At 40.2% G+C, this 15823-nt stretch overlaps 1 protein-coding gene across 3 annotated transcripts in view; it reads left to right on the forward strand.

Annotated features, from left to right (window-relative positions):
• PTPN12 (protein tyrosine phosphatase non-receptor type 12) overlaps positions 1 to 15823 on the forward strand; it is a 113686-nt gene that overhangs the window by 80802 nt on the left and 17061 nt on the right. For all 3 annotated transcript variants that reach the window (XM_061582104.1, XM_061582105.1, XM_061582106.1), the window contains 5 exons: positions 2484 to 2550; positions 2853 to 2930; positions 3053 to 3151; positions 7275 to 7360; positions 11838 to 12817. In XM_061582104.1, coding sequence (XP_061438088.1) covers positions 2484 to 2550; positions 2853 to 2930; positions 3053 to 3151; positions 7275 to 7360; positions 11838 to 12817 — 1310 coding nt within the window. The remainder of the gene's footprint in view (positions 1 to 2483; positions 2551 to 2852; positions 2931 to 3052; positions 3152 to 7274; positions 7361 to 11837; positions 12818 to 15823) is intronic.

The raw sequence follows: 15823 nt of genomic DNA on the forward strand, positions 1-15823 counted from the left end.
GTGGTTCTCGGAGCTCCTTGCCATGTCAGTGACGGACCCTTGGCCGCTCCCGGTCAGGCCAGACCTTTTATCCCAGGGCCCAATCTTGCATCAGGATCCCAATTGGCTCAAGCTAATAGCGTGGCTTTTGAACGGGGACATTTAAGGGCTGCTGGCCTCTCTGATGCTGTTACTGACATTATCTTGGCCTCGAGATGTCCATCCACTGCTCGTATATATCAACATACTTGGGTGGCATTCTCCAGGTGGTGTCAGTCCGAACACCTTGATCCTTCTCAGGCCACAATACAACAGATACTACAATTCCTTCATAGGGGCCTCCTGATGGGACTTAGACCCAACACCTTACGTAGACATGTGTCCACTCTGTCGTCCATCCTTTCAGTGTCCTCCCCTGGTGCTCCTATTGCCTCGCACCCGTTCATCAAATGTTTTCTGAAGGGAACCACGTTACGCTCACCGGCTGTAGTCCACCGTTTTCCCTCATGGAGTCTGTCGAAGGTCCTACAGGCTTTACAATGCCCTCTGTTTGAGCCCCTTCGGACTGTGCCTTTACGTCTGTTGTCATTTAAGGTTCTGTTCCTGATCACGATCACCTCCGCGAGACGAGTTTCGGAACTGGGCGCACTGTCTTCTGCCCGCCATCTCTGTGTTTTTCACAAGGACTGTGTTGTGCTGAAAACTTATCCTGCCTTCCGTCCCAAGGTCAATTCAGTTTTCCATTGCAATCAGGACATTGTGCTTCCTTCATTTTGCCCGAATCCTACCCATCCTCTAGAGAAGGCTTGGCATTCATTGGGTGTTCGGAGGGCTCTCAAGACTTACCTGAGCAGGACCCAGGATATACGATGGACTGAGTCTTTGTTTGTATCCTTTCATCCACGTTCTATGGGGCATAAAGTTGCTAATTCTACCTTATCTCGCTGGTTGCAGGCATGTATTACCTTAGCTTATGAGTCCCTTAAGCTTCCAGTTCCAGCTAGTATAACAGCTCATTCCACTAGGTCAGCGGCCACTACGGCTGCTTTTGCTACTAACGCTCCTGTTGCTGATATTTGTAGAGCTGCTGTTTGGTCTACCCCACATTCGTTTATAAGGCATTACAAAATAGATGATTATGCCTCTGCTGATGCCTCTTTTGGCAGACGCGTATTGCAACAGGTTCTTAATGATGATTAGGATGTGGGTGGTCCCTCCCTGTTATGGGCTGCTTTGGTACATCCCGCTTGATGGCAGTCCTCCTATGGAAAATGGACCATTGGTCTCACCTGAAGGGTGATTTTCATAGGAGGACTGCTATCACGACCCTCCCAGTTGGAGGATATTTAGATATTTTTCTGGGGTTTTTATATATTCCTGTTACGCTATTATATGTTGATTTCCTAGTGAAGTCAAGACTGCTATTAATGTTATTTCGCTATGTTAGAGTCATATTATTATCAATGTTGCTATTATGTTATGTTCTTGCTGGTAGGCCCGTTGGCCTTTTCTCCTGCATCTTTAGATATCTCTTTGGACTCGCTGCGAATGAACTGGAGAGTGGGAGGGGCCTGACGCCCCTAGTCTTGACTTCAAAAACATTCTTGCCTTCGGACGATAGGTGGAGCTATAACCCGCTTGATGGCAGTCCTCCTATGAAAATCACCCTTCAAGTGAGACCAATGGTCCATTTTCACTCCACTTCTGCTGTGCCACTGGTAAACAAGCCAGAGTCTGACTTGTTGTGATATCTAAACCCATATACATTGTTTTCCCTTACAAATAACTACACCAAGAACAAACCTTGGTTATCATTCATGGTTTGTGTAAAGAGAGAAACCATAAGCCTGTATTTGGATGTCATGATAAGCCAGACTCTGGGTTGGTTTCCAAGGAGGAGTGAAGAAAACAATTTCAAGAACGTGCACTAGCATAGTGTGTGGTCATATTCAACCATTGTTGGTTTTTAACAGTGGTTTAATATGATGTGTAAACTGGGCCTGTATCTTGAAACTGCTTCTCACAAATGATTTTTTCAACTACTCTTCATGTTGGGCAAACAGTCACCAGTTGCTAAGTAAATGGATGAATTGGGATTCATTTTGATGTACTGTATGTAGAAAATGCCAGTATGCCTCTCTGTTACAATTGCATGTACCACGTTACGTTTGTGAGTACAATATGGTATGTATTGAGGTGTTGTGTTTGTTGAAAGGGGACCTTTTTTGTGCACAGATTTATATGTATGATAGAATTAACCTTGGCTATGTCAGTAAACAATGTTACAGATTTATGCTTTCGATATGAAAACATAAACCTCTACTTATTAAACATGAATTTATTTACACATATTCTATTGATAGTAATTCAGAATAGTTTAAATGTCTACTGTAAAATATATTTTCAAGGATAATGCTTCCTGTTAAGTGTTTGATATATAGGAACAGAAATGTGAAGTTTTAAATCTAGTTTTCAGTGATGGTGTTCATCTTTTTTCACTATAGTGCTGGGTGTGGAAGAACAGGAGCCATCTGTGCCATAGATTATACATGGAATTTGTTGAAAGCTGGGGTAAGGAGGATTTATAGCAATCTAATGCTGTAAAACTAGGCCATCTTATGCAGGTGATTAAAGCAGTTTTATAGGGGAGTAGTGAAGTTGTTCTCCATGTGCAAAATTGCAAATAATTTGAAAATAAGCTTTAAGTCATCCAGTACATTTTCCTATGGCAACACTGAGTTTTAGGATATTTCTAATTGTTGAAGTATACAGTTAAAATAGAAATATTAAGAAGTGAAACATTTTGTGGCTTTTAAGGTAATATTTGAAACAAAATACTTCCATGGACAACTTTTCGATTCTTTCCACTGCAGAAAATACCAGAGGAGTTCAGTGTGTTTAATTTAATACAAGAAATGAGGACACAAAGACATTCTGCAGTACAGACTAAGGTAATATTGCTTTCAGTATTGGACTTCCGTATATGGATACGGCATGATTGGTTTGTGAAATTGCCTCTTTAAGAAATGTTTATGTCTGTATGCTAATCTTGTTTTTTATCAATCACACACAGGAACAGTATGAACTTGTTCATCGAGCCATAGCACAGTTGTTTGAAAAGCAACTAGAAAAATATGAAAGTTGCACAAACTGGAAAATTGCAGATGGAGTGGTAGGTGTTGCCATCTCTAAGATATTTTTAAAAAGTAACATTTCCTTTGTTCATCTTAGCTTTTTGTTTGCAGTGATAAGATATTAAAATTTATGCTTGTTTGTATGTGTTTGTTGCCAGTTGAACTCTTTTTCAGTAGAATCTAGATCAGCCCTTCCCAACCAGTGTGCCTCCAGATGTTGTTGGACCACAACTCCCATCAGCCTCAGCCAGCATTGCCAGTGGTCAGGAATAATGGGAGTTGTGGTCCAACAACATCTGGAGGCACACTGGTTGGGAAGGGCTGATCTAGAGCCTCGGTTTCTTTGGAAACGATTATTGCTTTTGTTATGATTTCAGCATTGGTTCCATGGCCAGGATGCACCGAAAGTTAAGGGCTAGTGATGGAGATTTTTCACTTCTGGCTGTATTCTCTCATCCCTTGACTGGCTGTATTCCCTCATCCCTTGATGAATTCCACTTTGGCAGGTTCCAGATGTTTGTTCATCAATATATTTGTATGCCACTATTTCATTTTAAAACATCAAAGCTTTTTACAACAGTTAAAAAAAACCCATACAGTGAAAACTATTAAATACAGTAAAAACAGAGGTCAGATTTACTGTGGGGAGCTGAATAGGAAGTGGAGGGAGAAAGGCCTGGTGTGTGTTCAGTGTTGAGAGCATGGCCCTTTGGATCTTGGCCCATGACAATTAGTGTAATATAGCACAAGGGACTCCTCCGACAAATTAAAGTTTTGGTATTAGCATGACTTACAATAGATAAAATTTGAAGCATTTGAACCATACAACTTAGTGATTTTTAGTAGGTTTGTTCTAGAGCAAACCTGTCAGTTATATGGTGTATCAGTAGAAACAAGCCTTGATATTGTGTATAGTTTAAACAGAAATTACTCTTTAGGACTGTGTCTTCAGTTTGCATCCTAGTGTTGAGTTGATTAAAGCAGAATACTAGATTTTTATAACTGGATTCTAATTTTCAACTGGAAACTCTTTTTTAAAAAAAAACAAGTTGTAGCAGTCCATGGAAGATTGAAACGTTCTTGTGCACCCTGTTCTACCAGTGTTTCCTCAAATTTCCTGAGTATATTTTATTTCTAGACAGCAACAACTTAAAAGGATGTTGCACAATACACTTTTTAAATGACTGACTAATCTAGGCGAAGTAACCGTGCACAGACAAAGCATTAATCTTCCTTTTGAAACTATTTGGCTTATAGTTACCCACATTAAAAGTCTCCTACAGCCTTCTCTGACTCTCAATCAGTGAGGGAAACATTAAAAGCTTGGGACAAAGAATATTCTTCTGCATTAGTCATCATTGGGCATGTTGAGGCCAGGTTGAAGCCAGTAGATGCAATTTAATTCTAGAACCTTAAAAGTCACCCTCACTAACTTGCCAGTGGCTGAAGGCCTTCATCCAAGACCTCTAGGAATTGCAGAGAATGTGGTCTTACTATGTGGAGCTTACAGAAGCAGTGCAAGAGACTCATATTGGGAAGAGTGCTTTTGCACACATGTCATGCTTGTGGGCTTTCTATAGCCATATGGTTGGCCACTGTAAGAATAGTATGCTAGATGGGTATTTGGTCTGATCCAGCAGGGCTCTTCCTATATTCTTATGTTCTGCCTTTGCCTACTAGAACAGAAACAAGTTGCACTTGCAACAATAGTCTCTCAGTGCGTGTAGAGTATGTGACGGAACAACAGGGATTTCACCTGTGGAGTTCTGGAGAAAGGCACTGGGAAAGGGAAATGTGGCTAAAGGGACTTGCTGCTGCTGCTTTCTCCACAACCCTACAGGTGAAAGAAGACTCTTCCTCAAATCCTCTGCATGTGCTTTAGGACTATGGAACAGGGGGTCTCTTCTTGACAAAGTAGTGGCAGCAATAGGAGACTTTTGTGCTCCATTTGTCTTCTGCAAAGCCAGCAAGGATGGGAACAGACCCCCACTTCCCTCCTTCTCATTCTTTGTAGTTCGTGGGGAGGAAGGGGCTTACGGTGATAACAGTAGCATTTTCTGTTAATTACTTTTTACTTAAAAACTGAAGAACAGGGTTGAGTCTACTTCTCAACCATATCCTTATTATCTGATGAAATTATTCAGACATGCCCTTGGTTTGGGATTTCTTACATAATTACCTTAACTGACAGTCCAGGGTAGTAAGCAAAAACCTCATCCGCACCCATGCAGGGAAGGTAAGATGAAATTGTAGTAACAGTCTGGAGGAGCCTCTCTTTCATTAACCAAAATAAGCATGGGTTACCCCTTTTAGTATACAAATGAAACCCTCACATTTTTTGTTGGCTAAATATTTTGTGCAAGTGTAAGTTGTACATTTTCTGAAGGGAATTTTTGACAGCTTAGATCACCATCTGTGTCCCCCCTCCTGGGATCATTTATTTCATAGATTATAGCCGGTGTGGTGTAGTGGTTAAGGTGTTGGACTGTGACCTGGAAGACCAGGGTTTGAATCCCCACATAGCCATGAAGCTCACTGGGTGACCTTGGGCCAGTCATTGCCTCTCAGCCTCATGAAAACCCTATTCATAGGGTCGCCATAAGTCAGAATTGACTTGAAGGCAGTACATTTACATTTTTATATCCCAACAGGAATTCTTTAACATGATAGCCAATTTTTGGATGTTTATAGACAACCTTAAAACATGGCTACCAGTAAATCTAAATGTATGTTATGACATAGGAGATCAAGTAAGTGTTGCTGCTGTGCCAAATCTATCTTTGTTGGCAGAAAATAATTCTAATTCCTTTCCAAGTTCCAGAGTGGCTGCTCCATCACAGAATATGTATGGACAAAACCTTGACTCTGTGTTGTGTTCCCCCCCCCTGTTTAAAGCCTAGACATCAAAGTGTAGAGCTAGGCTTCACACAACAGTGCCAATGGCCCAGTTCTTTTTTTATAAGCCATACTCTGGTTCATAAACACATAATCTGTTTTTAAAAATTACTAGACCAAGCTCTGGTGGGCTACATAATCTTTTGCATAAAAGCAAATTATTTCTTAAATGTATCTACTGAAATATAGTAGAATAAAATTGGCCTAGACTAAATAGGCAATAAGCTAAAAATGTGATTTAAAGAGGCAAATGTTTTCCCTTGTAAACCCACCATCTGTTCTTTCCTGTAGTAGATGAGCTCATCTTCACAACATGTATTATAAATTCTTGGGGTTATTTATTGCCATAAGCTAATGTCTTAATCCATGTGTTCAGTAGCCATAACATTTGGTACATGACATGAAATTGATTGGGCTGCTCAATGATGTTATAATGGAAAGGAGAATATAGCTGATGGTGCAGGGAGCATGAGTAAATCTTCATCCTCGAGCAGTTAAACAAAATCACCAGCCTTCTTAAGTGCAATTCTGTTAATGTTTTGTAATGGCAACAAAGTGTTTGTACACTAAGGCAATAAGTTGTATTGGATGGGTGTATATGGTGCATTTGACTAGTTTGATAGATACTGCTTTTAATCTTATTTAATGATTTAAGTGCCTGGCTTTAATATTCATAGATCTCTAGCAGTCTGCCTTCAGCTCTGTTTGTCCCTTAACCCTCCTTGTTCTACACAAGCTGATTTGCTTTCAGTTCCCTTGTATCTTTCTCCCAAACTCTCAGTTTTCTGCCTTCAAACATCTTCCTCCTTTAATAAAAACAAGGAAATTATTGCTGCACAATGTATACTAGTACAAAGTCCATGTTGTGCAAAGCCTTCTACTAGCTCCTGTGGAACAATTTGCAGAACAGTGCCACTGCTAGAATTTCAGCTGCTGGCATGTCTCTGGATCCCATCCATATTCAAATAAGAATATGAAGCACAAATGTGTTGTAAGTTTTAATTTTGATTCCTGCCTATAATCGTGCTAGAAAAAAGTTCCTACTAAAATTGAGTTATTTGAAATTATACTGTCCATGTTAAAAACATTTCTTTGCACTCATGTTTAACATAATATGCAGCGTAAGCTCAAGTTAGTGGTTATGTTATATAAAAATATTTATTTTGCAATATATGTTTTGCATCCTCATTCTGTTTCTACAACTCTTCTGTGGATGGGTCTTTTATTCTTTGAATAAAACCATATGGGATTTAATTTCCTTGACAGAATGAAGTTGGTACAGAGAATATTGTCAGTTCTGGAGACCTTGAGAAACAGGATTCTCCTCCACCAAAACCACCACGAACTCGCAGGTATTCCTGAACTATGGAACTATCTTAATTACTCATAGGAAACTATTTATTATGGATCCACTTGATTTCCACCAGCATCTAGTCAGCTGAACGTATCTCTAAGAACAAATGTAGTGTATTGGTGTAAGGCAGGAATGGAGAACCTGTTTCCCTCCAGATGTTACTGCACTACTACTCTCATCATTTTTTACCATTGCTGGCTGGGGCTAAGGGGAGTTGTAGTCTGACAACATCAGGAGAAGCACACGTTTCCTGCCCCCCTAATGTGATACTAAGGAATGTATATTATTTCACTTTCATGCTGGTAACATTTCATAGGATGCTGTAGGTAATATTACTTTGATGAGACTCTGATCAGACTCTGGTTTGATTGGATGTCAGATGTTTAAGAATGCTTTTTTTTTTGGCAATTGCTTTTAGGTTAGGGAAAAAATTCCAAGCCATGTCATTCCAATGAATTCATTTACTCAGTTACAGTATAACAAAATAACTGTAAACCGCCCAGAGAGCTTCGGCTATGGGGCGGTATATAAATAAATAAAAAAAAAACATTGCATGTTGCATTATAGTCTTAATTTCCTATGTCAGTGTTGGGAAAACATCACTGCTGAGACTTGCTCTGCCAGTTGGTTCCTAACAGGTTACCTGAAGCAGCCATTATTTTAGCTGCAAAGACTACTGTTCATCACATCTGGCTAGATGTACAGTTTTGTCATGTCAGCCATGTGCTGTTGCTTCATGTTTTCCTAGGAGTGCCCTTCTATAAAATTTGGTTACTATCTCTGTGCCATCTGTTCTATTTTCATCCCATTTCATATTTGACATTACTGTCCTTATATTCATTCTAAATGTAACTGCAGGACACTTGATACTTGTTGGAAACACTGCATTTTTTTTTAAAAAAAAGTTAAATAAAATCTACCTTGGTAAGTACTATCTTAATCTTAAAGCAGATAAGTCAGTAAATAATAACAAATCATGCTTTCTCTTGGGTGGTCTAGACTGAATCAACAGTGGTGCAGGTCCCCGATTGTAATTTCCTTATAATGGCAGTTTTGATCCACATGGGTATCTATTCTGAAATCATCACTCCTTTCCTATATGTAGGCTTGTAACCTTTGACAACAAGAGAGAGAATGAGGAGAGATATTACAGATGGGTTTGCTTGATTCTACGCAGCCAGGCTAGTGATGCACTCCTCAATTTAAACAACTAGGTGAATGTCAGGATTATGACTGTCCTTGCTAATGAACCTTTAATAAACAATGCCTTGTATGTCTATATGCAATAAACTGGAAAATTAAATTATAGCCTAATTCAGACTGCTGCAGTCCTTGTGTGGGGGAGGATGCATGCCCTGTTCTCATCAAAACAGACTTACTGTGTGTGCAAAAGCCTGATTTGCATGATTAGAAAGACACCCCCCCTGAAAGGAACAGCCATGTGAATCAGGCACTTATTCCAAGTATAGGCTTCCCCACAGACTGCCTGGGTCCCATATTATATGTATAGTAGAGGGTGGGATGTGTGCATACCATCCTCCATCATACCCAGGACTGCCATCAAGGTACAATTTGAAACTTAGTTGAAGTCTCCCTATATTTCACCATACATTTTTATTGAGAAGAAGTAATGTGTTGATTTTGAGGATGCAGGAAGATTAATGGGTCAGATGAAACAAAAATGTTCCCATGATTTTTCTGTTTCCAGTTAAATATTGGATCAGCTCCTACTCAAAATGATGCTTAAATATGCATACTGGCAGCAGTTGTGAATTCATTTGACTAGAAAAAAGACACAATTTTAAAATACTTAAAGCTGGTTCATAAGCATGTTGACTTAGAAGTTCTGCTAGATTCAGTATAAAAGTGCTTAGAAGAGCAGTACTAATTTATGATAATCTTCCGCTTGTTTATAGATACTGCTTCTAATGAGCTCATAAAATAATAGCCTTCTCTCATACATAGTTGAAAAAGTTTTGATACAGAATAGAATAATGTGGCATTAAACTTCAATCTATTAGATAACTGTACTACTGTATTAACGATTTGGGAGAATACAGATCTTGCTTTGATTCCCTTGGTTGTATAGCCAAACCTTGAGCCTAACTATTACACCTTGTAACAATAGTCATGGATTGTGGTGGGTTTTAAACTGAACATTGGCAATCCTCTCTTCAAGCTATGCTATATATTTCTTGTTCGTTATCAAATTCCACAAGTGCAAAAAACTTGAAATGTAAATAATTTCATGTTTTGCTACAAGCAATTAAAAATATTAGGTAGTGGTAACTATTTTTGCCACCTTGCATTAATTATGTGGTTTCTTGTGGATTATGTGAAACTTTAATTGGGGGAGACCTTGCCTATGACCGCTGTGTGCAAGTCTCTTGGCCTCTGTGTATATTCATCTCATCTTGCAGGGATTTTTGTTTTATTTAGAGAGGACTAATATGGAACCTAGGCTACTTCATTTTTTATTATTGCACTTACATATACTGCATTTCTGCTAATGCACTCAAGAAAGTTTAAAAGAATGCCATATAATCAAATAAATATGTGTGAAATGAAAATGGGAGGGGAAAAAAAGAAGATAAGTAATTTCAGGTACCAGTTCGTACATGGGGTGATCTAGTGGTAGTCCTATTCAGAATCAACTCATTGAAATAAATAGACAAGCTACTTTATTGATTTCAGTGGCTCTACGCTGATTATAACAACTGTTGGATATGCCACTGTATATTTACTTTCCATATAACTTTATCATGATTAGGTGTTGTGCAGCATATAAACCACAGCTTAACATCTTGTTTATTTACAGTGAAACTTTGAAAGTACAGGCTTTATATAATCTTCACAGGTGTTTTAAATAAACCATTTTGTTTGTAGATCATAGGTAGTATTCAGTGTTAGTCCTACTCCGCATAGACTGACTGAATAAACATTAATTAATTAATTTTAGTGGGTGTACCCTGAGTAGGACTTAGCTGAATACAATTTCTAGTTTGCAGTTCTGCTATATTTAGTTTTCTTGTTTTCATTAAAAGTTTATGTCTGTTATGACCCAATGAAAAAACACTGCAGAATGCTTATACAGTAATACCTCAGTTAACAGAGTTGATGTGTTCCTGGGCACTACTTCTATAACAGAAACTTTGGTACCAGATGTAGGAATAACATGGAAAGAATAGGGATAGGTTCCTATACCCCTCCTAGATGGTGGGGGCATCTGCAATAGAGGCTTTAAAAGGTGCCTACATGGAACCCCCCCTCTTCTGAATTGTATTGGATCAGTGTGGTGTAATGGTTAGAGCATTGGACTAGGACCTGGGAGACCAGGGTTCAAATCCCCATTCAGCTATGTAGCACACTGGGTGGCCTTGGGCCAGTCACTGCCTCTCAGCCTAACCTACCTCACAAGGTTGTTGTGGGGATTAAATTAGGAGGGAAAGAACCATGTACGCCACTTTGAGCTCTTTGGAGAAGAAGTGGGATATAAATTAAATAATAATAATAAAAAGTCCTTCCCTCCCCAGTTCCTGAAGAAAACAAGAGATCTCTTTAATGCAAAGCAAACACACAGGCTTGTCAGTTTCACCCTAGCAAGGCAAAGGCACAGGCTTACCATTGATAGCAAAGCAGACGTAGGATGGACAGTTTCACTTTAAAGCAAAGGCACAGGTCTGAAAGCTTATCCATAGCACAGCAAAGCTAATTAGTTTCACCTTCATTAAAAGGAGATTTGTTACTGGAGGATTTATTAACTGAGGTATTACTGAAAAGTAATATGCTGAGATGTTGTTAAAGTCACTTGTCAAATCTTCAGATATTCAGACTTCCAAGAATGTAAATGCTGCCTGTCCCTCTCAAAAGAACTTGTATCAGGATGGCATTCAAATGTTTCCTAAAACTTAGTAGAAGCTGGTGCAGTCTTTGTTTGCTGCTGTCAACTTGACACACCCCCTCGTCCTGCAATATTTTTTTTCAAATTTTGCCACAAGGGGGCATGGCTTTCCTGTTGACTGCTTGTAATAATAGGTTTCACTGTAGATTTTAAGCAGGAAGTAATGGGTTCTGGTGGTTGCCCAGAGGCAATAACAGTATCTTCATATGTTAAATGCTTTACTGGTACTTAATGTGTTTGTGATTTGTTCAAATATTTGGTGTAAAAGTTGAGAATGTTTGAAGGATGTTACAGTTCCTGGGATGACTTAAATGCATTAATTTCAGTGGATCTACTTCAGTAGGACTTAGTTGAATACAATTCCTTGTTTACTAATATTTTAAATATTTGGTTAATATTTATTACATTACTGTGGATCTTGAAGTTGCAATTGTTATGGATAAAATGTGCCTGTTTTTAATTGTTAAAGTAATTTATAGGAATTCTTTTTCCGTTCCTATTCTAAATAAGTTACTTGTATGATAAACATATATAATCTTTAATTATGGAATGCTTACACAGTGATTCTCTTTAGCTGCCTTGTAGAAGGAGATGTTAAAGAAGAAATTCTGCAGCCTCCAGAGCCTCATCCAGTACCACCCATTTTAACACCGTCACCTCCTTCAGCCTATCCAACTGTTACAACTGTTTGGCAGGACAACGATAGATACCATCCAAAGCCTGTTTTGCACATGGTTTCTTCAGAACATCCAACAGACCTCAATGAAAATTACAATAAGTCAAGGGAGCATCCAGGGAAGAATGAAGCTTCTGAACGTGTAGAGAAAAAGCTTGAGCGCAACTTGAGTTTTGAAATTAAAAAAGTACCTCTTCAGGAGGGGCCAAGGAGCTTTGATGGGAACACCCTCTTGAATAGGGGACATGCAATTAAAATTAAGCCTGGCTCATCTTGTGCAGTGGATAAAACATCTAAACCACAGGAGCAAGGCTCAGGAGATGCTCCTACAGATACCTTCCAAAACTCTTGTATAGAATGCAATATGCAGCCACTTAATAAACCTATCATATCTTCACCAGAGGAACATCAGTGTCCAGTAGGTTCTGATCCTCTGCAAAGACCAGACTGTTTGCCTCTCAAAGAGAAGGGACATGCCATGTGGTCATTACAAGGGACAAAAAATGTACAGCCAACATCAGCACCAGAGGATACGTCTTCAGCTGTTTTATGTCATGGGGTCAAAAATCTGTCTGTAGTATCAAACTCACCATCTCAAATGGATGCCTCTTCTGATGATTCAGTAGATAATTATCACAGTGGCATGCTTCCAGTTAGAGCACCCCTTTGTTTTACAAATCCTCTGCATTCTGATGATTCTGATACAGATGAAAGAGACTCTGATGGGTCCATGATACCAAACATGTCTAATGTTTCAACTGCAAGTGCCACTTTCTCTGTGGCTACCAGTATAGAAAATGTTTCTGCTAGAAAAGTATTGCCAATGTCCATTGCAAGACAGGATGCTCCAATCATAATGCATTCTAGAGCTGATAAAGGTAAGCTGTACTAGATTTTACCTACGTTAGAAAAACTAAATGCATAGGGTTGAATTCAAAGGTTGTGCAAGTGAAAAGTTGCTTATGTATTTCCCATCTCTGAGCAATATGGACTGTGGTATAGGAGGCAGAATTGGACGGAGGTGCCTTGCGCAAGAACATTTTGACTTGCACAACTTGATTTTTCTCCCAACCGTCCAGAGTAGCTTACTGGGTTTTTTTGTGTGTGTGTGTGAGTGAGTGAGTGTGTGAGTGAGAGAGAGAGAGATATCTAATTTGGATCTAATTTAGAGAATTCAGGGATTGTGTATATTGTAAACATAATAAATGAACTAAGGCAGGCACCAGCACTGATGGTGTTTTGGTATCTGCTAAAAATGTATTTATTCTCTCAGGCCTTTGCAGTACTTTGATACAGGTTGACTGTAATAACTTAATATGTCTGTTGTGCCCCAACATTGGTTGCTATTTAATTTATTCTGGTAGTAGGTTTTAATGTAACTTTAGTGGGTGAAAGCCAATGTAGTGCAAGGAAGCATCTGCTTGTGCAACAGGGCTTTTCTTTCCTCTCCTCTCCCCTTTGGTCCCCAAAATCTGCTCTGATGCAGATTGTGGGGTGGCATGGGGGGCTAGAGGGGGATAAAAAAAGCTGGCCCCATTGTGCAAGCAGGTTGACATCACTGAATGTCACCCGATGTATTTTTGTACATTGCCTTGTAATGTGTACATGAAAGGTGATATGGAAATACATTTAATAAATAATAAACAAGAGCCAATATGCCTAGGTGGATAAAGTGGAATAGGACTGGTCATTCATTTGTTCAGGTTGGCCTTCATACCCCAACCTTGGAGCAAGGGGTCAGCTACTATAGTTCAGAGACTCTTTAGTGGGGGAGGGGTAGTGAGTACTAGTCACAACTTCCAAGGATGAAGAAAATTCTGACAACTTTAACAATAATCTCTCCTGCGTGGGTAACAAGCTGTGGATCTTGATGCATCCTCAGTCCTTGTTGCGCTGATTTTTTTTTAAAAAAAATACAGTTTAATCGACTTGTGAGTACATTGTAAATTCCCCCAAGTAGAAACCACTAACTAATTTTTGGTAGCTGTGTTTGCCATGCTGAAAGACATCTATCCGCTCAAAATACTCATTAGAAGAGGCAGACAGGCAACTGTAATAAAATGTTGCAACATTTCCACAGCATCTAATAGTGTTCCTTTTCCAGTTGTAAGCTAGCATAGAACATGTTTTATAGAATTGTTTAAGGCCTGCAAAGCAGGGAGAGTCTTGAGGGGGAGAATGGGGGAAAGGATACCTTGTCTGCCTTCTTGGAGCCTTGCTTTACTGTTTGGGAGGGTGGAGCCTTCAAGGATTCCTTTCTTCTTCATGTTCCTGAAACCTCTCCAGATAGCATGGGGGAGAAGAGTTTGTAACCACCCCAACATAATTCCCTTTCCATGATTTCTCTGTATTGTGTTCTGGAGAGTGGGAAAGGAAAAAGCTGTCCTTCTCCTGAAACCTTACTTTCCCACATGCAGCAGGGAGAGGACCTCATGGTGTGCATCTCTGTCACTCCTCTAGTTATGAGGCACTTACAAAATCGAACTGTTTCAAACCTTTTGTGTGTGAAAGCTCAGAATCCAGAAAAGCAGTAACGCTGCTGATTTAGATTAGAATAGAAGTCTTTCTCCCTTGTGTTTCTGACGGAATGTGCTCTTTAGTTTCAGTAGTGCATGCTCTTTGTGGAAAATGAAACAGGCTTTTTGTTCCGTTTGCCTGGGAAGTAACAAGCCATCTACTGTTGCCCTTAGTGTCTCCACACAGGTAGGTGTCTTTCAGATGCTGCCACTGCCATGTGGGAGCTGCTTATCAGTGACCTGATGCTATGTGGCTGGGGGCTGCATGTAAATGAGGCAACAGTGTGGGTCTTTCCTATTTATGTGCACCCAAAGTCAGTAGTTTGTGTGTTAGAAGCACACAGTACAACATCAAACCTAATACATTTTTGTCATATTTTCATTTAGGGTTCAGTTGTATTCTCCAGTAGCTTTCTAGATACTTGGATAGAGTTTCCTCAGTTGTCCTCCTAGTTGCCCCCCCAGCTTTCAGTTGCGGACAATGAAGGGGCTGGCTTGTGCAGCTGTGGCAAGCTGAGCAGGCCCTAGCCGGCTGGAGAGGACTAGCCTCAGAGGAAGGCAGTGGTAAATCTTCCCTAAATACCTCTTACCAGGAAAACCCTATGAATACAACCAAAAAAAGGATTCATAGGGTTGCCATAAGTCAGAATTGACTTGAAGGCATATACAGTAGGGCCCTGCTTCCTGGCGCTTCACTTCCAGGGGTTCTGCTAATGCGGCAGCTTTCATCCCCGTTTTAAAGCTGATTTTGCACTTTTGCGTCATTTTTGCGCGACACACCCCATTATACTCAATGGGGTTCTGCTTTACGGCGATTTCTGCTTTACAGCGGGGGTCTGGAACGGAACCTGCCATATAAGCCCGCCTGTAACAACATCAGTCTTCCTATAGCTATATTAGTGTAACTGTTGACATGCTGCAGTTTGGTTGGCCACCAACAGATGGCACTGTGAACTACAGTGTGACAACAGAGTTCTGAATGCTGCTGGGTCATTGCAACTGTGTTGGAGGGAAGTGGAGGAGGGAGACAAAGATGGAAGCAGGCAGCTCAGGTGAGCTGCTGAGGAACAGTCAGGAGAAGGACAGTGTGCTGCCACCATCACTGCCCACTTCACATTGATGAGGCCATATCAATGTCAGCAGCATCGGGGGGCATGGAGGAGGAAAATGGGGGGAGGCAGCTTCCCAGCAACAGTCTGCTTTGCCGCTACCATCAGCTGCTTCCTTCTTCAACTTCTGCCACTGAGGTCAACATGGGGGAAAGAGAAATGGGGGGAGGATTGCCACGGGCTTTATGATCTTCCCTGCCCTTATCCTTTGCACCTCTGGCATGGAGGGAGTGCAAAGAGAAGTGGGTGGAGGATCACA

Source organism: Rhineura floridana, chromosome 8 (assembly GCF_030035675.1).
Source record: "Rhineura floridana isolate rRhiFlo1 chromosome 8, rRhiFlo1.hap2, whole genome shotgun sequence".
NCBI lineage: Eukaryota > Metazoa > Chordata > Lepidosauria > Squamata > Rhineuridae > Rhineura > Rhineura floridana.